This window comes from Drosophila persimilis, unplaced genomic scaffold, assembly GCF_003286085.1.
Source record: "Drosophila persimilis strain 14011-0111.01,24,50 unplaced genomic scaffold, DperRS2 tig00000191-arrow-pilon, whole genome shotgun sequence".
In the NCBI taxonomy this organism is placed as follows: Eukaryota; Metazoa; Arthropoda; class Insecta; order Diptera; family Drosophilidae; genus Drosophila; species Drosophila persimilis.
In genome coordinates, this window is record NW_020825298.1 from 11,565,818 (window position 1) to 11,591,642 (window position 25,825).

At 44.1% G+C, this 25,825-nt stretch overlaps 1 protein-coding gene across 3 annotated transcripts in view; it reads left to right on the plus strand.

Moving 5' to 3' along the window:
• Nucleotides 1–25,825, plus strand: part of LOC6589823 (rap1 GTPase-activating protein 1) — a 103,684-nt gene that overhangs the window by 41,329 nt on the left and 36,530 nt on the right. For 2 of the 3 annotated variants that reach the window (XM_026989182.1, XM_026989183.1), the window contains exon 2: nt 14,413–14,614. In XM_026989182.1, the coding sequence (XP_026844983.1) occupies nt 14,413–14,614 (202 nt within the window). Of the gene's footprint in view, nt 1–5,274; nt 5,349–14,412; nt 14,615–25,825 lie in introns of those variants that run through there. The other variant, XM_026989184.1, reaches the window with a different exon arrangement.

Sequence of the window (25,825 nt, forward strand, 5' to 3'; positions counted from 1 at the left end):
AAGGCCATAAGGTCCCAATTCTTCGAAATAAATTAAATAATAAATAAATTAATGAATATAGTTGAAAACAAAAAATACGAAAAAATAATAAATAAAAAAAATACGGTTCCAATTCTTCGAAATAAATTAAATAATAAGAAAATAAATTAATATATGTAGTTGAAAACAAAAAATATAAAAAAATAATATCCATATATACAACACAATATATACAAACAAAATATCATAAACAAAAAGAGAATAAAAAAAAAAAATATTACAAAAAATGAATAAAAAGAAAATAATAATATTATGTATAAGCAAAAAAAAATTGTAAAAAGAAATGGTCATACATCATTTACAGAGCTATCCCTATTCTATCCTAGTTTTTATAGATAATGCCCACCTTGAGCAAAAAAAAGGATTATTTTCTTTCTTTTTTTTAGTATAAGCTAAAGGCTTGTGTTTAATTGTTGAGATAATGATAAATATGTATTAAAAATCCCTAAAAAGCCTTCGTTATAGTCCCCAAGAAACATCCACCTTTTTCCATGAAAATATTCATAATTCATAATTTTGTACCATCATTAACCCACATGTTCTACATATAAATCCCGACCGCACCCTACGCCCTGCTACCTTAGGAATGGAAACTGTATTAACAATTGTTCTCCAAAACCCAGAGTTACCACCTCCTGCAAACCCATCGACCAACCTTAGAAAAAAGGAGAGCACCTCTCGAGTCTCATTTCCATCGTACAATTTATGGTTTATTTAGGTGCATTTTCTACGGTTTGTTTCTGGCAATTGCCGAACATTAAAATTCATAAAAAAATATGTTAATTCTTTGATTAGGATTTCCTTAATAAAAAATGGGAAATATTACAAATCAAAGGCATGACAATTGAGCGAACAAATCGGCAGCCAGAAAATTATAATTAATTCAAACAAAAATTTTAAAATTTGAATGAAAAAAACAGGATTTTTTGTGGAATAATAATGCTTACCCCTGAAATCGTGGGGTGTGTGTGTGCGAGGGGTAAGCATGGCCTGGGGAGGGGTGGAAATGGTACCCTATAATTCTGCCTCAGATTTTCCCTTCTCTGATGTCCCCGTGGACCCTTTTTCAGAGGTCTCTGAGGGTGAGAAACGCGTGCGCATGCGCCTTTGACACCTGAGATGACAAATGGAATGAGAGAATCCCATAGAGAATCTGCATGACAGAGAGGGAGAGAGGGAGAGACCTCTCCACTTGAAGTGAGATGAAAATTAAAAAAAGTCATGAAAAAAGCTACGAAAAAAAGAAGTCTCTCAAGAAAGATAAAAAAAATCTGGGTGGAGTGCGTCGTCAACCTAGCGCCATGGATGTTAATGATGTTTATAATGATGATGATGATGATGATGACGACGACGACACACATAAACAGAGCCGCACAACAAATTTGCATAATTTGAAAAAAATACAAGACTTATACAAGGAGAAGCAGAAGCAGAATCAAAAGAAATAGAAAGACTTTAAGCAGCAGAAGAGTTGAAGAAGCGATAAAAAAGAAGAAGAAGAAAAAAACAAGCAGACGAAAGTGAAGTTAAGGGGAGGAATGGAGGAATCACATCATTGGAATCCAGAAGCAGGCCCATAAGAAGGCAGCCCCCTGATTATCATGATTATGTATGCATAATCACACACCCGAAGACCGAGACCGAGACCTCCCGAGACCCTCCGAGACCCTCCTAGACCCCGAGCCCAGACCACGGGCCAGGGACGGACTAGGGACGGGACGGTACAGGTCGAAAGACAATGGAATTATGAGGTGTTGAGCGTTGAGTGACTAGCGGAACGGACCATTAAAAACAAAAACAAAAAAAACCTCAGAAAAACCAAAAGAAATAAAGAGAGATGCCACAGAAAGAGGCAAAGATATGGTAGAGGGACGCCACAGAACGGGGCAAATAGATGGTAGGGAGACGCCACAGAGAGCAGGAGAGATGGTTAAAGAAACAGACCACTCAGAGCGGGAGAAGAGAGAGAGAGAGAGAGACATTAGATCCAAAAGAAAACAATGGATAGAAAGTTATGGGCCAACAAATAGAGGAAATAGAATAAGAAGTTGCACTCCAAAGGAAAACAAAGAAAATGCGAAAGAAAAACTAAATGAAAACACGGTTAATAAAGCGTTGCAAATGGGAGCACCAGAAGTATCGGATCCCAAAGAAAAATAAAAGGTAAGATCCAGGTAGCAAAAAGAGTTGTTGCAAAGGAAGTGGCAGTGGCAGTGGCAGTGGCAGGGGCAGGGGCAGTGGATGTGAGGGTTTTGTTCGCTTTGAAGAAATCGAATTGAATTTTAATGATTGGCTTGAGAAGTTACTTATTAGATCATTAGATCCACTGGAGTGTAGGCATTATGTCAGCTGTTTGTGTGTGTTTTGGAGTGGAAGAGATGATGGGTGTTGACTGTTGAAACAACAGATGAACAGGTCACCGAATAAGGAACTACCATAGGGAGTGGGTTAATTAGTGTTTTGAGGGATAGATTAAGGAAGGAAATGGAAAAGAAGGCCAATGGATAAGGTCTTACGATCTTGGATTGGACTCTAGACTATATGTAGAATATATTCTTAAGAAAGGGAGCTCTGAAAACGAGGAGAGGAGAGTTCCAAAAGCTACTCATCTTTCGATGGGGGAGATCTTTCTTCAAAGATCCTTACAGTCCTCACCAATCAACCATCTCGTGGGAATCTAGTAGCCATGATCTCAAGCAACAACTGAATCAAGTGTCTTTGGTGTTTGTTCAGTTACCCTTTGGGTCCGGAGTCAGTTTAGTAGTCTCCAAATCTCCTTCTCTGCCTATCAAAATTTGAATATCATAAATTATTTTTGTAAATCTTGCGACATGGATGATCCCCGCAAGACAATGGAGATGCTGTTGGCAGAGGAGGGACAGAGCCAGAGGGAGGTTGAAATCATAGTCGAGCGCTCGACCACGACCGTGGACCACAGTATTTCGATGTGGAGCGTAGACCGGACAGTGACCTCAGTGACCTCGACCGCAACCGTAGTAATGGCCCCCTCGCGACAACCCGGCGGAGTCGGTGTCGCTCAACGACCGCTGCGGAACACACCCCCGGCCACTGTGCTATGGCAGCACCCTGACATGCAGGATTTAAGTTCAACACTATCATTCCATGCCGGCAGTGTCGCTACCGTTCAACGATCGCGATCGGCTACCCTGGTGGACCACATGTCCCAGATGATGGAGCATTTGCAGCCCAAGATGGAGACGGTCCAGTCGAAGAAGAAGCGATCCATGTCCTGCTCTCCCAAGAATTGGATGCGTGCCGTCAGACCCAGCCTTCAGGAGGGGCAACCACGACTGGAGCAGCCACGCCAGATGTATCCGAATCTGGAGCAACCGCGCCAGGAGCATCTGAATCAGGAGCCCCGACGCCAGGCCTATCCTGGGCTGGAGCAACCACGACAGGAGCAGCCACGCCAGGTGTATCCGAGTCTGGAGCAACCGCGGCAGGAGCAACCGCGCCAGGACCAACCGCGCCAGGAGCAATCACGACAGGAGCATCTGGATCGAGAAATCGACCGCATAATCAGGAACACCCTGAAAGAGGGGACGGTGCCCGCCATCCTTGTGGACGGACTGAGAAACTACCTTCGGAGCAACAGAGACCAGAGATTCAATCAGCTGATGAAGCTGCAGCATGACCAGCGCGTGCGGATACAGCGAGAGTTTGATCGCCAGCAGCAGGTCCTCATCGCCCAGATTTGCACGGAAACCGACCTGACGGCCTATCGCTACGCGATCCCCCAAGAGCAGCCGGAGTGCACCAGAAACCGATTTTAGGACGACAGATTCCCCGACGAACTCGGTTCGTACTTCCCAAACTCCAGGCCCGGTTTCCACCCAGAGCTTCAGTCCTGCGGGTGCAAGAATTCGGATCCAAAGTAACACAACATTTGGTAGCACTCACTAGGAAAATGACTAACCAATAAATGCCATCAATCTTTGGATGGATCAATCAATCAAAAAAATGTCATCCACTCACATTGTCACTCTTTATTTTGGATGGGGGTTTCCATACAATACTGGCACTCAGCAGACCCTATAGAAGTACTTGTGATATCTCAACCACCTCTCCTGCATATTGTATCGCTTCTGCTTTGATATCTGATCTGTCGGTTCAGTGAATTCTAAGAGCCGTAGCCACAGTCCAGGTTGAGTTTCAGTTTCAGTTTCAGTTTTCAGGTGTTAATGACTTGATTTCCAAAGCGCACAAAGCCCGCGTACAGCGTGCACAGTGCCATGGCATTGTTTTGAATGTGTCCAAGTTTGGATGAAATTATAGAAGAGAACACGGTCCCCGTACCCGAGACATGCCATACCCATACCCATACCCATACCCGTACCGAGGATAGGAGGCCTATTGTTCGGACATGGGCCAAGCCAACCCCAAAGACATGAATACAAAGCCCGTGGCAGGCCTTTTGTGACACGCTCATATCCGGTGGTCCCTGCCGGTACCCGGCTGTATTTGCGCGATTGCTATAATTCCACATTATGGCTTGATAAAAACCGAAACAGCCCAAATGGACATCGAACCTCGAACGAACTTCAACGAACTCTAAAGCGAACTACAACGAACCCTCAAACAAAGTTCGTTTCGAACCAGGAACCGATCGAACCTCAAGCGAACCCCCAGAAGAACAGCTCCCGGGCAAGTGTTTGCTTCGAACCTCTGCCAATCCAATCGAACGTGTTGCAGCCAGCGATCAGGGTGGAAACCGGTGCTACAACAAAACTCCGATCCAACTCCAGAGGCGCACAGAATTCAGTGGTTTTTGAGGCCAATCTTCGTTGAAACTTCGTGCTGTTAGGTTGTACATATCGCGGGGTTCCGTTAGTGGGTCAAAACCGGGCAGAAATAAGTGCGTGAAAACTACGAAACGAAACGAGCGTCCGTGCGAATGTATCTCGAGCTAAACGAACGTATCTGCAAGATATGCCGAACCGAAATAAAGTGATTTTAGTATAAACATTCAATAGTGCAATATTTGTGTATAAGTAGGGAATGGAATACCTCTGTACTACCTGCTCTTGAGTGAACGAAAATCCCAAAATAGAACAAAGGTTATTCCTTGACCTAAGCAAACGTTAAGTGAATTATACCTGACCTGTAGACCCGTAGAGGGAGAGAGCATCCATCTATCCAGCCTCTACCTGTCTCTCAGAAAAACTCGAATCTCATCAATAAATATATATATCTTTTGGATCTCAACCAAACAAAATGAAATATCTAACGCATACACACAAAGAGTCCTACACATTGGTGGCCCGCAAACGTTACATGAAAAATCTGCTGTATGTATATTCTATACCCTATATATTCCTATTTTTTTTTCATTAGCATCCAGGAGGGGTGACATAAATGTCATCCTCATCTGGGCAAATATTGATAGAACCACCGTGCCCCTGCCTACCGACTCCTGCCTCCCGACTCCCGTCTCTTGTATCTTGTATCTCTTATTGGTGTGCAGATATTATGGAAATGATTGTGATTTGTGCCATTTGAATATGAAATGTGCCATAATTAGGCTGAATCCATTGAATGCCGCACTCGACAGGAGTGCGCCCCTAAATTATGGCGCATCAGTCGCATAAAATATGCAAATTTTCCCATCGATGGGAAAGGGGCGGGGCAGCCAGCCCTTTCCTTTTGGTACTTTTTTTTTTTTTTTGGCAAACTCCTGTCAATTTTGTCATTTGTTTGTTGGCTTTTCCTTTGTCGAACGTGTGTGTGTGTGTGTGTGTGTGTGTGTGCCTTCTCCCGTAACCGAAACAAAACCGCAAAAATGTGCAAAAGAGTTTATCGGGGGATTATCAGGGGATTTGTTTGTTCCTTCAAGGAGATCCCAAGAAACTCTTTCTTTCTTTCTTTGCTGTGTTGCTTCGACTTCCTTTTTGGCTGTTTTGTTAATTAAATTTATGATTAATGAATGATGTGCCCAATCATCATGATGATGATGATTTTCCTGGTTTCCCTATGTAACAGCTGTGTGCGGGGAGCGGGGCAGAGAGGAGTGGCGAGGGGGATGGAAACCCCGTGTAAGGTGATATGCCTTAACCCCTTCGGAGAGTAGTCCTGCGGCTGTTAGTTTTCGCACCCTTCCCTCTCCCGGAAGCCGTCCTCCTCTATGTTGTTTTTGTGGATTTATTTTTTCGTTTTTTTTGCAAAGTCAATAGGCAAACAGTGCTTCCCATAAGTATATTCGGCATTGCTTATCGATTTGTTAGGATCAGCAGCAGGCAGAGGCAGCGGCACTGAAAAAAAACGGTAAATCACTTGGCCAAAACCCACACACATATGGCCAACAAAAAGAAATATTCAATGTCTGAGAGTTCCGCGAGTTCAAACAGAGATCGCAGACGTGCAATCATAATTTGCTTAGGCTACGCGACTCCAACGCGACTTTACCCGCACCTAAACCCAACTGTTTCCCTAAGGCTACCAAGCGTGGAAGGGGCGGGGGTGCAGCAGCAGGGAAGGGGTGCAGGGGTGGGTTTAAGCCAGAGTCAGTAGTAAATGACCAACAGACATGCAACACCGGCAACAGACAGGCGGCAGCGGCAGCCGCAGCAGCAGCCAACATAATTAGAAGTCTCTGCATTTGTGGAGGAAGTTGCAGCATTAGCAGGCAATCAAATTAATTTGAGGCGCTTTTTATTGGCTGGAAGAGCAGCGCGGAAAACGCCAGCGATTTCAAAACGCTTGAAGAAAACGCTAGCGATTTGAGCAGTGCAAGAAGTTGGTTGAAGAGCGCGGCTTTAAACGCTGGCGTTATAGTCGTAGCTGTTAAAAACGCTCGCGATATGAAGAAAACGCGCAGGTTCAAAAATCGTTCCAAAAACAGATACATTAGCAAACGCTTAAAAGTCGCTAAGGACTTCTTCTAGAAGAAACCGCGTATATAAAAAACGCCTGAAAGTCGCGTAGAAATCGTCTTCCAATGTTCTTAGTGCAAAGAAAAGTCACGCTTAAAACGCGTGCATCGCACTCCCAAGCGGTTTTCAATGTTCTCGCTACACACTCCACTCCCGAGCGGTTTTCTACGCTGACATCACACTCCTAGCTGTTTTAAACGCTCGCGCTTCACACTCCACTCCCAAGCGTTTTTAAACGCTCTTCCAAATGAGTGTCGTAATAATCGCCCCCCATTGACGCGACGCTTAACGCTTAACCTACTAACACGATGGACTTGCCACACATTTGTGCGCGACACAGCGACATCGCAGCAGCCATCAACCGGCTACCAGTTAACCATTTAACCAATCAACCTATCCATCCAGCAATCCATCAATCGGATGGCGATACGGCCATCCCTCAATGTCGTCAAAATTTTCGGTCTAGCGGAAATGCATGGCAAATTTTCTCAGTTCCGTCGATCTGACGACGGGTAGATAATGTTTTTTTTGTTGCTGCCACATGAGGCAATCTCCCCGCTTCGGCCCACATGATAATTGCAAATTAACGAGACTCCGCGGAGGAGACAGACCCCGAGGCAGAGATTTGACACCAAAGATTACATGTCTCGACCTTCGTGGATGGTGGGACGCCCACATAAAGAGGGGGCCTGAAGAGGTGCCAGGGAAGGAGTGGATTAGCCGCGAAAGATACATGTGTATCTTTGTATCTTTTTGAGCCATCGATGAGTAATGCAGAGAGAAAGAGAGGTGCCAGGCAGCTGGTGCCACAAAACGCGCCAAATATTTTGGTCAACGATTTTCGCAGAGACACACAAGAGGGGGGAGGGGTGGAGGGTGCCACTGTTTGTGGCACGTGCATGAAGAAGCGCGTGCCTTGTCTACATTAATTTCAATACCGAAAAAAGCAGAAAAAGGACTGGGAGGGGGGAGGGGGCACACAGTGCCTTATAAATAGCTTCGCTGACTAACTGACGAAGCGCTTCATTAATATGCAAAGTGACCCTCTATATGTACGTCCGTGCATACCCTGTAAGTGAGTGCCCCCCCCGCTGTGGCTGAAAGGCATTAAAAATATCAACATTTAAACGGTTATTACCAGCATTTTCATGCTGCATTTTGCACTTGCCTTGGCCAACCGGCAACAGGTTGTTTCTCTTCTTTCCTTTCCTTTCCTTTCCTTTAATTCTGGGAGGAGGAGCCTCCTCCTTGCCGCTTGGGGAATAGCGTGTCAAATTGAACTTCAAGTGGATCGCATAGGCGGGATATCTGGGGGAAAATGATGGCCAGAATAAATGGCTTGTTGACTTGTTGATGTCGCTTTTCGTTTTGGTATATTTATCCATGGCTTTTGGTGGCGAGACGACGCTCGAACAGAGCCTCATAGAGGCGATTTAATTAGGAAATGTCTCTGAGGAGGCTCTGTAATGAAAATGTCTCTTTGGGAAGAGTATGGGATTGATGGGTATATGTCTTACCTTCGGATCTGTACTGTAAGAGACTCTGGTTCGATCTTAGAACTTACCTTATGTATCTTGCAGATCTTCTATCGTTTATTTCCTATCTGATTCTATCGTATTCAGAGATCTCTTCTTCCATCTTTTAGTAAATGACTTCTAAAACTTCTAAACTTTGTAACTTCTGTAGAGATCTTCCATCTATCGTTGATCCTCGCCTATAATTCACATAAATGTTCCTTAGATTTATCTGTAATTGATCTCTTAAATCAATTCTGTTCCATTTGTTGTCTATTTTTGCATAAATCCTATTCCTAAAGATCACTGAGGATCTTCTCCAACAGAAAGTACACTCAAAGACGTACCCAAAGATGGGAATAACCCATAGAGTCCCCTTCCTTTTGACCTTTTAAAGTTAATCTGTTCTTAAATGGTTCCCAAAGCAGCCTCAATCTGTCCCAACTTGAGATCTCTGCCTGCTCCATTGATCTTTTTGTTGAACTCTCATCTCAAATGATTCCAAGGGCAGCAATCCCATTTGAGAACTGTCCTCAAATGGGACCAGAGGTTGCATGATCCTGCAATGATCTCTTTCCAGCCATAAAATCCTGTCCTACAACTCACCTTTGGACCTCATTTTTCTACCCTGTAGACGGAACTGGTAGCACATTTGGGTCTACTTAGTGTCAGTCCTTAATCTCAATCTCAAACAGCATCAAAATTAGGAGAAGATTTTCCCAGAATCCCACCAGAATCTTCCACTGACCGCTCAAGCAGCTGCCGCTCTCTTTTACTTTCACCTTTTTGACACCCAAAAAAGCAACTTTCTTTCCTTCGATTGAGGCAATAAATTTCCAAAAGCTGTCAGCGCATAAAGAAAAAAAACCCGTCTGCCAGGAAAATGTCCACAAAATTTGGGTAATTTTTAACCCAAAAACGAGAGAACGAAACGATTAAAAATGAAAATATGTAAATGCGAAAGAGGAAACTTTGATGATGCCAGAGGTGGAAGTTTTCCGGCAAATTTGTGGCTAATTTATGAGCCAGAAGGAAGCCGGGGATTGCCTGTACTTTCTTGAAGGATATCATCTCCAGGGAGCCAGAGAGAGGGAGAGGGAGAGAGCCAGCGAGCCAGAGGGTCCGTCCGTTCGAGTGCTTGGAACGTGTTGCATTTATGAGGTTGAACGAAACGGGGAAACGGGTTCCGAGCAACCCCCTTCCTAGCAGGACTTCTTGGGCGAGTACTCCTCCGGAAATGAGAAAAACTTTCGGCGCAAATCCTTTCTCCCTCGAAAGGAAACGGCGACTCTCTCTCTCCGACTCTCCGTTTTGCGTTGGAACTAATTTTAATGACAATTCACGAGACAGGAGTGTAGCAGGATGTAGCCGCGCGACATTAAGGATAATGTGAAAACGAACCGATGTGATGTCCATACGAGGCAGCAGCAGAAGAAAAGAAAAAGAAAACGAAAAGAAGGGGTTGTGGCAGCCCACCCTTAAAAATGCATATCCTTGTCTTGCCCATTTTCCAAATTTCCCTGCGAACGGGCTTTCCTTTTGAAATTCGTTTTTCTCAGCAAGGACGCCGCCGCCTGCCAAAAAAATAAGAAAACATTAATCATAAATGTGATCAAGGACATTTTTGCATTGAAAGGACTTGAGTAATTTTCATGCGGTTTTTCCACGTACTTTTCATATAAATTTAGTTTCGAGGGCAAGCACTTATGGGCATATATTCCTCGTATTAATTACAGGACCCTACAAGAGCCCTCTGTGCCCCTCTGGGATGTCCTTTGCTGTCCTGTCCTGTCAACGACCCTTGAAGCTGGTCAGAGTTGACTTTTTGGTGCCACACTGTACTCGTATATCCCTTTTACACACATGTCCGCTGCTGTGTCCTGTGCGCGGTTATCAGAGCGAGTGCATCGCACTCCTTGGACGCGGGCAGGACCCTCCCCTGGCCACCCTTGCGCCTTTCTCCTCTTTGTGGCGATTGCTATCTGGCATTTTCTGCTCTAGTTTTCAGTTGCGACTTCTATATGCCTTGTGTGTGACCCATTATTAGCTGGAAAATGGGGAAAATGCATGAGTGTCTATGACTTTTCCTCTCGCTCGCCCCCCTTCACCGCTTATGCATTTGTGTGGACACACTTTGGTCCTTTGGGACTTGATTTCCTTTGGCGTTTGGACATTTCCTGTCATTTTTCACTGGGCGAGAGAGGAGGGAAGTGTGGGAAATGTCTTTGGAAAAACGTTTTCTACTTAGCGCCTAGGGATATGTCATAGAAATTTTAATTGGAAAATTAATTCATAAATAATTTGACCCCAATCACTTCCCTTTAAGGGGGGGATCTGTATTTGAGGGGAAAATCAAATCACATACCTACAATCGTATTTTCTAGCATTCTTTCTGGTACACAACGCACTCTCTTCTTGGAGAAATTGGCTCATTATCGAGTACACTATTCCCAATATAATTTAGATCCTTTATTTCTAACCCTCATTGTCTTCTTTGCCTTCGTTATGACCCTTTTTTCCTGAAGAAATACCAAGAAAAAGTGTTCTTTCCATTTGGATTCCTCTCTTCCTATCTTTCTACTTTTGTGGCCTACTTTCTTCCACTAACTCTCCTGACTTTAAATGTTCCTATATCTCAGAATATCCTCCACTATCCTTCATCATTTGTACTCCATCTGCTGGCCTCCAGCTCTCTTCCTTTGCTTCTTCCTCTGTTCCTTGGGGAAATCACAAGAATAAATGAAATCTTGACTCCTAATCGAAGTCACAATATCATTTCCTTGTGCTCTGACTTCAGGGTGTTCTCTGCCAGCTTGCTATCGTCTCTCAATCTTTGAACGTCCCCTCTTTCTCTCTTTGCCTCACTATTTTCCTCTGTGTCTTATTTTCTTTCAAAGAACAAGTGTATTTCCCACGTCAACACAATGTACGCGCTCTCGGTTCTTTGGGAATATATTAACCCAAAACTTTTGTAGAAGCCACACTCCCATTCCCCGCCCTTACCCCTCCCCCTCCCTTCCTTTGGAAAAGATCCCCCCATCCATTTTTCTTCCGAGGGTTTTCCCTGCAATGAACTGTCAACGCCACACATGGCTGTGGCTATGGCTATGGCTTTGTTCTTGTTGCTGTTTGTGTTAATTGTTTTTCTTTCTAACACATGACCCCACTGTACCCCCTCCTCCTCCACCTCCTCCACCACCTCCTGCCTAGTACTTGCAACATTTTGCGGCTAAACTTTAAACACGCGCAATGCGCTGCGCATGCCAAATGAGGTAGGCGCTCGGCTCCCAGAGATTGAGGGGGAGGGCTCAGGGGTTAGGTGTTTGCCAGGGGGGGGAGGGGCTGGGCGACCCATAAATTTGCATTTAATGAACATTTTCTGGGCATTCGACTAAAAGGACGGGGCATGCCCCGTCTTACTCAGAATTAACGCTTTTTGTTCTGCCGTGTAATAGGTTTTAATTATGTGGGTGGTGTCCGGGGTTCGGGGTTCAGGGGGGCTGGAAATTGCATTATAATGAGACGCTGAATGTGTGGCATACAATGGCAGAAAATACTCCGAAACGAGAGCTAAACGGAGGAGGCACCACCACCACCACCACCGGATACCTCTTTTTTTTTCGGCGCAGGCGTACCCGGCAAAGGCAGGAAGCGACTGTTTGCTGTTTTGTGGGTGGCTTTTTTGCTTGTGGCCTTAACTGTAGGTTAAACATGAGATGTGCACCCCACCCACCCCACTGCACTCTTAACTGTAGGTTAAGCCTCATCAACGGTCCCATTGTTGGTGCCATTTTTGCAGTTTTTGACTTTTAACAATCCAAAATTCTCTCCCATTCATCCATCCAGCCATCCCATCCCATCCCCTCTTCGCGGAGTCGACTTTCGCTCAATTTTATTACAGAATTCGATTTCATTGGCGATTTGGCGAACAATTCATGTGAAAAATTGTCATAAAAATGCAATAAAAATAGTTTTTGTTGTGGCCAAGCCAACAGTCCCATGTCCACAGAGTTGTAAAAACACTAAAAATATTATGTGTGGGTATGGGTACTTCCGTTTACCGAAGGGGCAGGGCGGCCAGCAAATAGATTGATTTATGGGGCGAAGAGCTTGGAAATATGAAGCGATTGTTGGGTTAGAGATTGATGTTGAAAGCGAATGCCGGTTTTAAAAGTGAAATTGTATTGAAGGTTGAAGGTTAGGGAATGTTTTATGGTTTGTTATCGAAGGATGAAGAACGAAAAAAGTAGTTCAAGTTGTGATTTATGGGTTGGGGAAACTATCGAGGAATTACAGGGTAAACTACGTAGATTTTATTTGTATTTTATTGCGAATCAAAAAAGAGTCGGAGAACCCTGGGAATCCTTGGAAAAATTTATCATTCTCTTCATATTGGTCATAGAATTTGTTGGTCTCGTAACTTTCATTTTCAGAACCTTTTTTTGCACTTTAAAAATCACTTTCCCTAAATAATAGATTTCCATATTATTCCTTTAATCCCATGGCCACTCGTCCCTCCTTCTTTGTCCCCCTTTGGAAAGTCAAGAACTCTCTAAGCCCTCAAGCCTTTTCCTCTCTATTTGCCTCCTTCTCTCGAGCGGCGCGCCTCTTCACGCACTCTTCAGAGAATAAGAGAATTATGAGTGGCCTCTTCACCAAAAAATATTTTTCTCAATTTTTACGGAGAGTTTTATTGTCGCCCCAGAGGATATTATACATATTTTTTGTGTGTGTGACTTTATTTTTTGTGAAATTTCGGATGTTGACACACAAACGACGAAGAGACGAACGCCTCGAAATGAACACACACACACAGACACAGGATGGAGGCTCCTTCCGTCCTTCCATGGGGAGAACACGGAAGAGGAACGATGGACGTCCGAAAAACAGAGGATGTTTACTCTGTTGTTTCAGTTTTGTTGGGCAATATTGTTGGATGCTGCTGTTGCAGCTGTCTGTCTGCTCCACATTTGTCCCCCCCCCCCCCCCTTGGAAAAACAACCAAACGATGGAGAAAGAGGAGACCATTTAGAGGAGGACTCGCATGAACTCCTTTTGGCTGTCACTCATAAATTAACACCTAGCGCGTCTCCCTCACTCTGCTGTTCTCGTTCTCCTCCTGCAACGATGACAGTTATGGGAAAAGGATATCAAAGACACGACTCTTCGCTGATGAGCGCGATCATTCCACAATGAGAAAGCGAGAGAGAGTCCCCATACTTCGCTCTGAATGAGCGTGTGTTGATTTTTTGAAGTGCCTCTAGGAAAGTGGCACTAGAGCGGGGCTTAGGCCAGGGGGTAATTGGAGAATAGTCTATGGGGAATGGGTGCAGCACTTGCAACAGATGCTGACATTATGGATGCCTTCCAGACACGAGTGATGAAAGAATGAAAGGTCAGAGTTGTGGAAAGAGTAAGAAATGGCAGCTGAGGGGCACTGCTGCATTACTCATAATCCTTTCGGAGGCCGCCTCTCAATCACTCGCTCTTTCTCCCCCTTAAACGTTTCTCCTTGGCTGAAACCCAAAGATTTGTTCCCTTTCAATCAATTCCTTGCCAAAAGAACCTCAAAACCCACCGACAAACCCTTCATCGACATCGAAGTCCAAGTCGACTTGAAGTCAGGAAGTCTCTCTTGGGCTCTCTTGTGCTCTCTAGTGGCACTCTTTCGATCGTATCCCTGATTCCCATACTGTCGGAAATCAAGAGGGGGGTTTTCCCCCGCCCGAACCCTTCCTCGAGTGACACTCGAGTTTGTTCACTCAATTGAACGTCTGTCTCCGACGACGCGACGACTCCCGGCTCTCCGACTTTTCGCTGAACCATGAAAAGATTGCATGTGGAGTGCTCCGCGAATGGAGACTGAAAAATTTGCTCTAGTGATTAGCTTTTTGCGTGCACTATTATTAAAACGTTTCCTGTTTTTTCTTGTCCCTTGTTAATTTTTCCTTTTCCTTTTCTTGTTGCAGGCGTCAGCATGCCTTCATGGCCAACACACAGAAGCAGCCGCCATCTGCAGGCGGCGGAGGAGGAGGCAGTGGCGGTGGCAGCGTCACCCACAGTCCGGAACGTTTGCGCGGTGCCACACAGGATCTGTTCGAGCTGCTTGAGCGTGTGCAGTGCTCGCGACTGGATGACCAGCGATGCGTTCTGCCCGCATACTTTTCTCAGGTGGGTACCAAATGCGGTAGCGGGAATGGGAATGGGAATGGCAATGGGGTAATGGGGGACTGGCGAAATGGGAATCAGGGCCAAAGCTCACCGGCATCGCGCGTACACGTACATCGCACCCGACCTACGACAATGGGCCATCAGTTAGTCCCCGGGCATATGCTCTGGTGCTCCAATAATCCAACTGCCGCTCCGATGGATGCCTGCCCTCTGGTTTGACCCATAAAAGTGCATCTCCTCTGGAACGGAGGGGCAAAGTAGTAAAAATTCCCATTTTATTGCCGCCACTACGGACGGTCATAAAAATTGCCAATGGGAGGGACAATGGGCAACCGACCACCTCGACACAATGGAAAATGTGTCTGCATGTACAGGGCACCCTTCTCCCTCTCCCTTGCCACAACATGCACCTTTTGGTGGCAACATCTGTATAATTTGACATAATCTGCGCTTTGTCTGGGATCCGCAAGCGACACCCAGAGACCCAGACTCGTTTAATAGGCAAATTGTGGACACACACTCGGAGTCGGGACTCTCGTTCCTCCAGTTATTATTGCGGGTGTGGTTTCTGTTGGGATTAAGAAGTGTGTGGTGTGTGGAGTGTGGCTTGTGGCGTGTGGTGGTTGTCGATTTTTACGACACATTTCTTTCATCCAAAAATTCAGCTGCTGCTGGAATTATTAAAGTTTTTGGCAGCTGTCAGGTGTGGCCCCTGGCCCTGGCCTTTGTTTTCGGGTTATTTGCAATAAATTTGATTAAATTTGAAATGGAATGAATGACAGGTAATTCTTCGAGGTTTTGGCTTCGAAACGAATGGCCTTAAATGCGATTTATGCACGTTTTTCAATTAAAATTTAGAGTTTTCCTAAGAAACGGCGGCATTTTTGAATTTGAAGTGGCGCCAAATGTGTATGCGGTTGTTTATGGAACTAGATTATTGAAGATTTCGCTAAACAGCCGCTTGGTGGCGCTTCAGTGCTGCCCTCTAGCGGTTGCGTTGCTGTTTAGAACTAACAAGCAATACAGTGGCGCCTCTAGGTGGGTTTTGAGGGTACTATGAAATGTAGTTCATGCAGAAGCTGATAGACGGCGGCACTTGTTGAACTAGATGGCGCCATATATACATATATATTAAATCTTAAGAATCTTACAGATTTAATGCTTAAATGATTAAAAATAACTGAAATAGTAATACCATTTGGTTCTTAAATATTTCTATTATTATTTTAGATATGTACCAAAGTAAAGTCCTTTCTCTTTAACCCTTAAATCCTCCCCCTTAGCCCTCTCTAAGCCACACTTAATGTTTTTTTCTTTCTTTTGGCCAAGTTTATCAAATTTTTAGATCATAATCCACTTGGCCTTCCTTCCCTTCCTCAAGAACTATATAGTTTTCTCCGCACCCCCTTCAATCCACAATTTCTATGGCCTTTTCAGATTTTAATTTAGTTTTCGCAACAATTTTCGGAGGCAAACTTTTTCATCAAACAGCGCAGGAAGTGCAGGAGTCTCTGTCCCTATGCCTATGTTTGCCCTTACCCCTTTACCTCCTTACCCCCTTACCCTTCCATCTGCCCCCTCTTACCCACAAGTGGTTTTTGTGTGCAGTGCAACAAAGTGCAGGCTCTGCCACATGCCGCCTCGGTCCTGGGTCCTCCATCCTTCGATCCACCCCTATCCTGCCACATTTTTTACTCAAGATGCAAGCGTCTCCCCGCCCGTCGAGTGCCTTTTCGAAAAACTTTTTATGCGGGCTCTTATAGAGGGGCTGGGGCTGGGGGTGGGGGGTTGTGTGGCAAGCAGTCTGGCCCGGAGTCTGGGGCAACGTCTTGAGGCAAAACTAGGTTGACTCTTCGACCGGGAAGTCCCTCCGTGTCCCGTCTATCGTCCGTTTTCTTTTCTACTAAAAATGATGTTTGTTCAAGTTTGAAAATTGAATTTGGGTTCAGGTCAGATTGTATACGGTTCAGTGCTTGTCAAACTGCGACGATGAGTGCCACGTGCCGCCGCCGCCGACGCCGCTACGAGAGAAAATGCCAAAGGTCCTGCCGTGCAGAAAGTTTTCTGTCGTCCTGTTTGGATGTTTGCATGGTGTTTTTTGAGATGCCTTTGGGTACGCTTCCATCCTTCTCTTTCTGTGTTTTCTCTCCAATTCGCATAGTTTTCTCTTGGTATTTCTCGCTGCTCTAACTATTCTCCCCATTGCATAGTTTCTCGCGCGTTTAATCCCCCATTCCATTGCATAGTTTGGGGGCTAATAAAGTGCTTTGCGAGGGAATGTCTCTGGCTCTGGGTCTGGCTCTGGGTCTGGGTCTCTGAATGTCTCCCACTCCTCCTCCCCCTCCCTCTTTCTCGACTGCGGCTAATTAAGCCTGGCCAAAATCCACGTAGAAGTAAACCGTTTTCTACCTTTATTTTTTGCCAGCTTTTTTCTACCTTTTTTTCGTACCTTTTTTCGTTCTGTTTTCCCAGGCCTTTGGATTCCCATCTGGGACTCCCATTGTGCCTGGAAATTTATGCTGCAGCTCCTCCTCCGACTTTTGTTGGAATTATATAAAGATATATTTTTCGGTTTTGGTGGCCTTTTTTCTTGCATATTTTTCACGGGCTCTTGCCTCTGCCACACACATTAGAAGAAGTCTCTTCTCTGCGGTGTGTGTCTCCTTGTGTCTTTGTCTCAAATGGTGCTGCAATTTGTCTGCCACTGCCACTGCCCGACCGCCACTTCTTCTCTGTGGCGCGGCACAGTTGAGCAGTCACTGTGGGTGGGGGTGTGGGTGTGTGGGTGGGTGTGAGTGGTGTGCGGTGCGCTGTGCGCTGTGTGTGGATGCAACGAACGTTGAAGTTGTTAATTGCGATGGTCGTCAGCCGCAACGACAGCGACGACGACGACTCCCAGAACCAGAGACGGAGACCAGAGACCGCAGAGCGAAACCTACTCCCACAGTCCAGAGCTGGCAGGCAGTCGGTTCCCGGATGAAAATGAGCTGCATTCACAAACAGAGAAACGGAGGAGATGCATAGGATACACAGATACATAGATACTTCTTTGGTTTGGGGGAAGATACTTCACCTATGAATTTCTAAGTCTGAAAATGTGCGATGTCTATCAGTGTATCCGTAACCCAAGCGTCCTCTAAATTATCCCAAATAAAAAACTGAAAGATACTTTTGGATCTCTTTCTTCCCTCCCTCTATCTGACACTTAAAATTTATAATTATTTTCCGCTTGTTGCATGCAACAAACTCTTCAACTTTGCCATGTGGAAACCTTTCCGTTACTCCTTCATTCGTTGCTTTTTAATTTCCACTCCACTATCTCTATAGCTCTCTCCTTCTCTCTCTCCTTTAAACAATGCAACTTTAAAGATACTTTTTTTGTTCATTCATTTTTTCACGCTTTAGTTTGAGGTCTGCTTCTATTTTGTTTTTGTTTTTGTTTTTTGACTTTAACCTAGCCCTGGGGCTCTCTGTAATCCCTCTGCCAACTCCGACTCCGGCCACATGCAGCATGCGGCATGCGGCACTGACTCTGATGTTTACCTTGTTGCTGCTTCGCTGACTTTGTTGTTGATTGCCAGCTGACAGCAGACACTAGAAGCGGCAGCAGAAACCACAGTCCAAAACTAAGCAAACCCTAGACCTTAAAACTCTTTTTCACATGGAATTTAAAGCTCGATGGCGGTTTTTGACTCTGGGTCTGGGCCTGGGTCTGGGTCTGGAGATGATGCGGGTTCAGCATAACCAATTAGCCATGAGAAGAGGCACTGCGGAAGCAGTCATCCGATCCAGTCTATCTATCCATCTTTCTATCTTTCCCATCCGTTCACTTTTGCAGCCCATCTGTCTGTCTGACTGGCTGTCTGTCTGTTTGCCTATGAATTGATTCATTTCTATTTGTCTTTCTTTTACATATATATATTTAAATATCTTCCTATCGTCTGTCTGTCTTTATTGTTTGTGTACTTTAACTACTTTCTAGATACTTATGAAATGAGATTGAACTATTTTCGTAGAAGGATAAATATATATTCATTCAATTAGCCATCTCCTTGATCATTTATCTTAGATCTATGCAGGCATACTTCTATCTAACTATCTATCTATTATTCAAAACACTTCTAATACTATTTCTACATCAAACATCTATTGATCAATATATTCCTCAGACCATCTACCTATCCATCTATATCTGCATATGTTTATCCACTTATGAATCGATCTATTTCTGTATCTATTTACACTCCTAACCAACTATCAATCTATCTGTCCAGATCTATTTCTACCTCTCTGTCTTTCTGTTATCTAATCATAATCTTTATATCTATCCATCGATAAATCTATGCATCTATCTATAGATTCTTTTTTAAGAACTCTACTATAAACTTCCGTCCACTCTTTTGTATACATAAACAAGTATCTACCAACTTCTTTAGCCATTTATCCACCTTCCTTCTACATCTATCTATACGTTTTTATCCCCACTTCTAGGCGCATCTACCTCTTTAAAGATCTATATATTTAGCCATTTCACATCTCTGTACCTCTCAATCAATCTTTATCTACGAATCTATATATTTTCTCTCTATCTATATCTTTTTCTCTCTCTCTCCCTTGTTTGTGGCACTCTGCGAAACCCTAAAAATACTTTTATTTCTTTCAATTTTCTTTTTTGGTCACATTTTGTTTATAAACAATTTGTGGGACCCGGGGCATGGGGCATAGAGCACTCCAACGCCACAGAATACGTGCGCGTTTGAGTATTCCATAGATTTTTCCACAATATCAAAAACTATATATAGTATATGGTGTGCGACAGATTTAATAGCTCGAATGCCAAGGTCACGCTAAGCTAAATCACAAATTTTGTTTGCTTTTTTCTTCAAGAAGTGGGAGACAAACCAACAGAAACTGTGGCGAACTCACTTATCCACAAGTCAGGCCCCAGTCCCCCAGCATGTTGCACGTTCCAAAAGTTTTGCTTTGCTTATCAGAAATGAGCAAAACTTATTTCTGGAATAAATATATTTTGAAGAATTTTTTAATCTTTTAAAGAGTGGCGCACTTCCTTTTCTTTGGGGGGATTCTTCGCACTTTTTATGATAATTTCCAATGCTGAGCGAAAAAAAAATATTCTTCATTTCAAAAGTTGGCGCCCTCTGGGAGTCAATGCATGCCCTCTCTCACCTGTTCCGTGTGCGCTCCTATAGTTGTCTCGCTCTGGCGCATCTGATATCATATCCAACGCTTGGAGTTGGTATTTTTTAGTGTATTTCGAAAGCCTGCAAAGCAGCCGCATGGTATGTTGAGGAGTAAAAAGTGAGGTTGGGTTCGTGGCCCGCTGTTGAAATGTTGTTAGGCGTTTGATCTCATTGGCCATACCTTTTTTTTGTTTATACTCTGCCAGCAGCGCTGTACGAATTGTTTTCACAAATGTTACGTCTTACGTCTTATGTTGCTGGCAACATTCAACTTGTATGGGCCAGACTCATGTGCCGAGAAATCGAGAGGCATGTGAGCAAATTTCTGCATACCCTGGGGAAATGGATAGTATACAACTGAGGAAATTTTTGTCATCTAAGGCGCTAATAAATGCAGAAAATCAGTTTCATATCTGGATCGAGATACAAATATATATACAAGACACCAATCATATGAATTTATAGGTCTAAAACATATCAATCTGAAAAGAGATCTTTAATTACATCTTGGAAATACTAAAAATTGTGTATTTATCTAACGACGTAGGGTATAAAAATGCCCATACTACCGGTTAACAGGCCGCAAGTCTCAAAGAAGCCAGCAACATGTATGAAATGACGTGACACTCCATACTCGCTTACGTTTTCCACTGTTTTTTGCTCAACTGTTTTGTTTAAACGTTGTTTTAGACACAATAAAATAAAAGCGAGTGTTTAAAAGTAGTCAATCTTGTAGGAAATTCTTTCATCAATGGAATAAAATTATGTGGGCAGAGCTGAGGCTCCTAGTTACCCAGCATTGTTCAACGGAACATCAGAATTGAGCAATTCGAACGACTACTCGCTTACGTTTATGCTGCTGCTGTCCGAGCGCAGCGGCTTGTGCTATCACACATTTTTTGGCCGCGGACAAGGAAACACTGAAATAATGTCGAATTTATTTCCAAGTTCCGAAAAGTAGTTCCGTTTCCCACAAAAAAAATATACAATATTTACGCAAAATATAACAAATATTAGCTAAAAATATTATAACAAATAAAATATATTAATATTCCGATTTATCAATATATATATTCAAAAATCCGCTACTCTCTCGTGTCGTTCGTACAATTTTGTTCGTTACAAATTCAAAACGAAGCAGAAAGCAGCAACAACAACAAACGTGAGGCAGAGGCAAACGCATTTTGTTGGGTTATTTATAAGAAAAGAGAAGATACACGGTGGAGATACTCCATGCCGCCGCAACCGAAATAAAACAGAAATTTTTGTGAGTGCAATAAACCAAAGCAAAAGAAAACTGCAGCTGCAACTTGTATCTGTGTATCTTTGTGGCCGTATCCGTATCTGTGCTCTTGTTATTGTTGGTGGAGTGATTCTTTGAGGTGCATTTCGGATTTCGGTCTTGTGGCTGACAAAAATAAAACACACAACACGCACATCAAGTATATTATATCCAAAAATATATCAAGCGGATAAGGCGGATAGGCGGTGTGTATCTTTATCTGTGGAGAGTGAAATTGTTTGCTTAGAAATTTTAAGGCAAATAATATTTGCATAAAATATAGTATACTCGGATCTCTCGGTCTGAGATCAGAGTCGAGTCGCAGTTGTCGTCGTCGTCGTCGTCTCTTGGAAAGCCAGCCCCACAGTTTGGCAAGCACTGGCCGAAGCAAAAACCCGTCAAACGAGTAAAGCAGCAAAACCAAAAACCAAAAAAAAAACAAACGCAAGATATTCATAAAAAGTATATTTTTGTTGCTCGTGAATCGCGCAAAAAAAAAGGCTGCAAAAAATTATAACAATTACCTCAGGAGTGGAGATCGGTGCCCCCAAAAGGCCCCCCCGCCCGAGATCTGCATTAGAGAGACCCCCGAAAATCGCATTGCAAATGCAGTCTTTCGACTGAGCAACCAGCAGCAGCAAAAGTCTGCCTGCCTGCCTGCCACAACAGCAACGTGCAACCCAGCAGCAAAAGGCTGCCCATCAAGCGAAGGTGGCATTTTACAGCGAAGGCGCCGAAAGACGTTGGGTGCGTCAGGCCGTTATGGGGGTATTGAGATGGCGCGATTCACCCGGATCGCGAATGTCGGGCTCTGCTTCGGCAGTCGGCAACAACAGTAACAGCAACAGCCACACCAACAACAATCATCATCAGGGGCAACACCATAGCAGCGGCAACAACAGCAACACCAACAACAATCACATCAACAGCAACAACAACAACAACAACCACAACAACAGCAACAACAACAATCGAGAGGTGAGTGCTTGGCTGCAATCGAGAGGGAGGGGGGGGGGCTCCATCGGATCGTGGCGCGGGTCTGGTCGGGTCTGTGTGTGGGTTGCCCCGATTCCAATGCGGATTCTATTGTGACACCCAGCAATTACAAAGCGAAACAAGGAGGTGTCTCATAGGAGATCCGAAGTGTGGGATACTCTTAAGAAGAGATCTATCTTTCGATGGGAGTCGATTCTACATGTCTGCAGAGACAGTACAGCGGTGGCTCTTGTTCGAGGGATTGTTCTTATGACTGCTTCAATCTTTCTATATACTTTTCTCCAAATTGAATCTGTACATCTTTGCAGTACAAAGGGAAGTATCTATCGATATGCCATCTCTGCGGCAGTGTATCCCCAATACAGAACGAATCGCGTTGGGTGGGGGGGATACATTTCCATTAATTAAATGCAATTTGGGCGTTTGTAATTGATGTTGTTCGGCTCATTCGATGGGCTGTTCGAATGTTTGTTTGCCTTTTTGGCGCATTGTTTGTGGTTAGTCACAAACGTGTTGCTGCTGGGAGATCCAGGGCAAATGAAAGCCATGTGTGGGTGCTGCAGCTGAGGGAAATGATGTAAGAGTGACACAAAAAAAAGTTTTCGAGTGGCTGATTGAAAGAGGTCTGGGATTGCACTTGAAGACTCTGTGGGTGGTTTTATGGGAATTAAATTAACTGAAAAAGGAACCGAAAATACTTTATTCATTGCAAGTTTTGTATCTCAAAGTTTTTCTTTGGTCTGTGGAAAGCAGTGGAGTTTGTCTTAAGGCTTGATCTAATGATTTCTTCATTGAAAATTAATAGAGATTTATTGTCGATCGAATCTATCAGCTTTCTACCACAAATTTCTTACATAAAATCCTTGATGTTACATAATTTTATAGCTCCCCTCCCCCACCGCACATGGCTGCAGTTTGAGAGCCACTATCTCTCATACATTTTTGTAATGTCCCCACGATAATGTCTTTCGAAGTGCCCCATCAGCATCAGCCGCATTGTAAGTTCTGATCTTAGGGCCCCATTGAGACGGCGTCATCAGAGACGATCATTTCGAAGACCAAACAGGCAGGCAGGCAGGGCTTATCATCGGTTTAATACCCAAAAGAAAAAAACCGTATATTTTATTGTAATTTCCATAAAAATGTTCCAGCGGCTTTCACACATGACTTGTTCTCAAGAGCGAGTGTGTGTGGCAGAGTGTGTGTGCTTTTAAGTTGCTTAATTTAAATAAAGTCAACGGCAAGAAGCACAGATTTAGACGCCTCACTGATAACACATGGCTGCTGCTGCTGCGAGCTGAAAGCTGGATGCTGAATGCTGGAATGATGCCGTATTTGTAATTTTTGATGTCGTAAGGCAGGGGCACAGTGCATACAAATTGTGAACGTAAAGACAGCACACGACTGTCTCTCTCACTCTACCTAGAAGAATCTGTCGCACAGTTTGTTGAGTGATTGGAAAACTGAACAACAAAAAATCATTCGAAAATGGAAACGGAGTTGACACATTTCATATAAATCACTCAACGGCAGCCAGCCAGCCAGCCAGCCTCCGCGGGGCCGCAGCGAAAGCGGAATCGAAATCATCGACTCTTCAGGGAGTTTAACTCATGATTATCATCATCATAACGATGATTATGATGATGATGATAATAATGATTGAGGCAAGTGATTGGAATTGTGATTACATTCATCATCATTATGGCCATTAGCCGCATTCTCCAGCCTTTGAAGCTTTTACCTACGCACTTTTACTTCTGAAAGATACTTTGCTTCTGAGCTCGGAGATCTCTTGGCTGTGTCTCTGAGGTCTGCCAACTTTCGCCATAGATCGCACGCTCCAATTAAGGTTTTCGGCCTTGTTCCGAAAAATCTACACCCCTCCCCAAACCACAAGAATTCCACTAAAAAAATTGTTTTTTAATGCTTATCGCTACCTTGAAAATGGGTCTTAATTCTCTCCCCACAATCTCCCGCTCGTGTGCTCTGAATCTCCAGTTTATTTGGATACTTATACCCGGATTTGAACACCTTTTTTGGGACTTACACTCCGTTGTGCTCGGATTTAAAAAGGATTTATGCTCCGCCTTGTAATCCGCACTTATATGTCGTATTGTAATCCGGACGCATAATCCGTCTTATACTGGGACTTATACTCGGAGGCGGGCATGGACTTATACCATCTCTTATACAAAGTCTTATGATCCTTAGATGAAGTTTATACTAGCTTTATACTCCATCTTATAGTCGCCATTTTACTGAGTAACTATATAAGATGCATTCCGTCGTATACTCTTATATTACGTCTTATACTCTGTCGTATATTCAGACTTATGCTCCATATTATAATCCCCCTTATACTTTGGCTTTTACTACCACCTATACGCATATCTAGACCATGGAATCCCCGTTTCCAAATTGTTTTTTAATGCTTATCGGCACCTTGAAAATGCTCTTCTCCCCACAATCTTCCTCTCGTGTGCTCTCTCCTTCGTTCGTGTGGTTTTTATCTCTATTTCCACCATATATTTAATTTATTTAATTTATTTCGGTGTTTGCTTGGGATTTCATATCATTCCGCGGCCCGATGGACGTCTTCAGTATTTGTTTGAAGTGCGCCCCCACAGAAAATCCACTGCTTTCATCGGGGAGAAGGGAGAGTGGAGGGGGGTGGGGGGTGGGGATGGGGTCTGAGATCTGGGGGCCCCATTCAGTCTGCCGCGCGATGTTGTATGTAGATGCAGATGATGATGATGCTGATGATGATGATGATGTGGCTGAAAAACAAAAAGAAACAAACTTTCGCTGATACTTTTTGTTGTAGTATCTTTTCATTCGCATCTTTTTCCCTCTGTGACGCGGCAGCGCTGCCTCATTTCGATTTCGTAAGCATCTGGCTGTCCCTTTTGTGTATCGCGAAGATACTTTCAATGCTATCATCAGCTGTGTGCCGTATGTGTCGTATGAGGGGAAATTCTTTGCGCTGCGTTTGATGTCAAGGTTTCCCTTTCTCTAGAGCTAATTCTTAGAGACACCGAGAGAGAGAGAGAGAGAGAGAGAGAGAGAGAGAGCCACTTGAAACAGTTCTCCTGCTGGTTGTGTGTGTACCTCTGCCACTTCAACCACAAAACGAGGAGGAGGTACTTGCGTACGTAAGGTAGAACCCGGGGGAAACGAGTTGAAAAACCCGCCTCAAGGTCTGTGTTCGCTTTCGCTTTTTGTCGCCACTCCGCTCCGCTCCGACGATGGTCTGTGCCCTTAAATGGGCAACAGTCGGAGGCCACTAACGATCGCCAATGCGCCACAAGCTGCACCACACTGCAACGCCACTGCCTGCACCGCTGCACCACACTGCACTGAGGCGTTCTCGAGAGGAGTAGGAAGAGTGGTTCTTTCCATAGCATAATGCATATGGATTGTGGATTGTGGATTGTGCTGGAGGCGCGTGTCTTGCATAATGCCAGGCGATTAATGAGAGAACCGAACCTCTCGCTAATGAAAAGAAACGACTCCTTGCCTTCCATTTGCTGTGTCTGTGTCTGGGTCTGGGCCTGCGACTTTTTAGTGATTCATGGCAGTGCTGTTCGTTCTCCTCCGTCATTTAGTCTTTCCCTCAGTTAGTCAATGTGGAATGGATGCCCCCAAGCCTCCACTTCCTTCTTGGAACGAGGCATCACCGGATATCCATTTTGCATTTTGCTTGCAAAAAAAGAGATATATATGTATATAAGG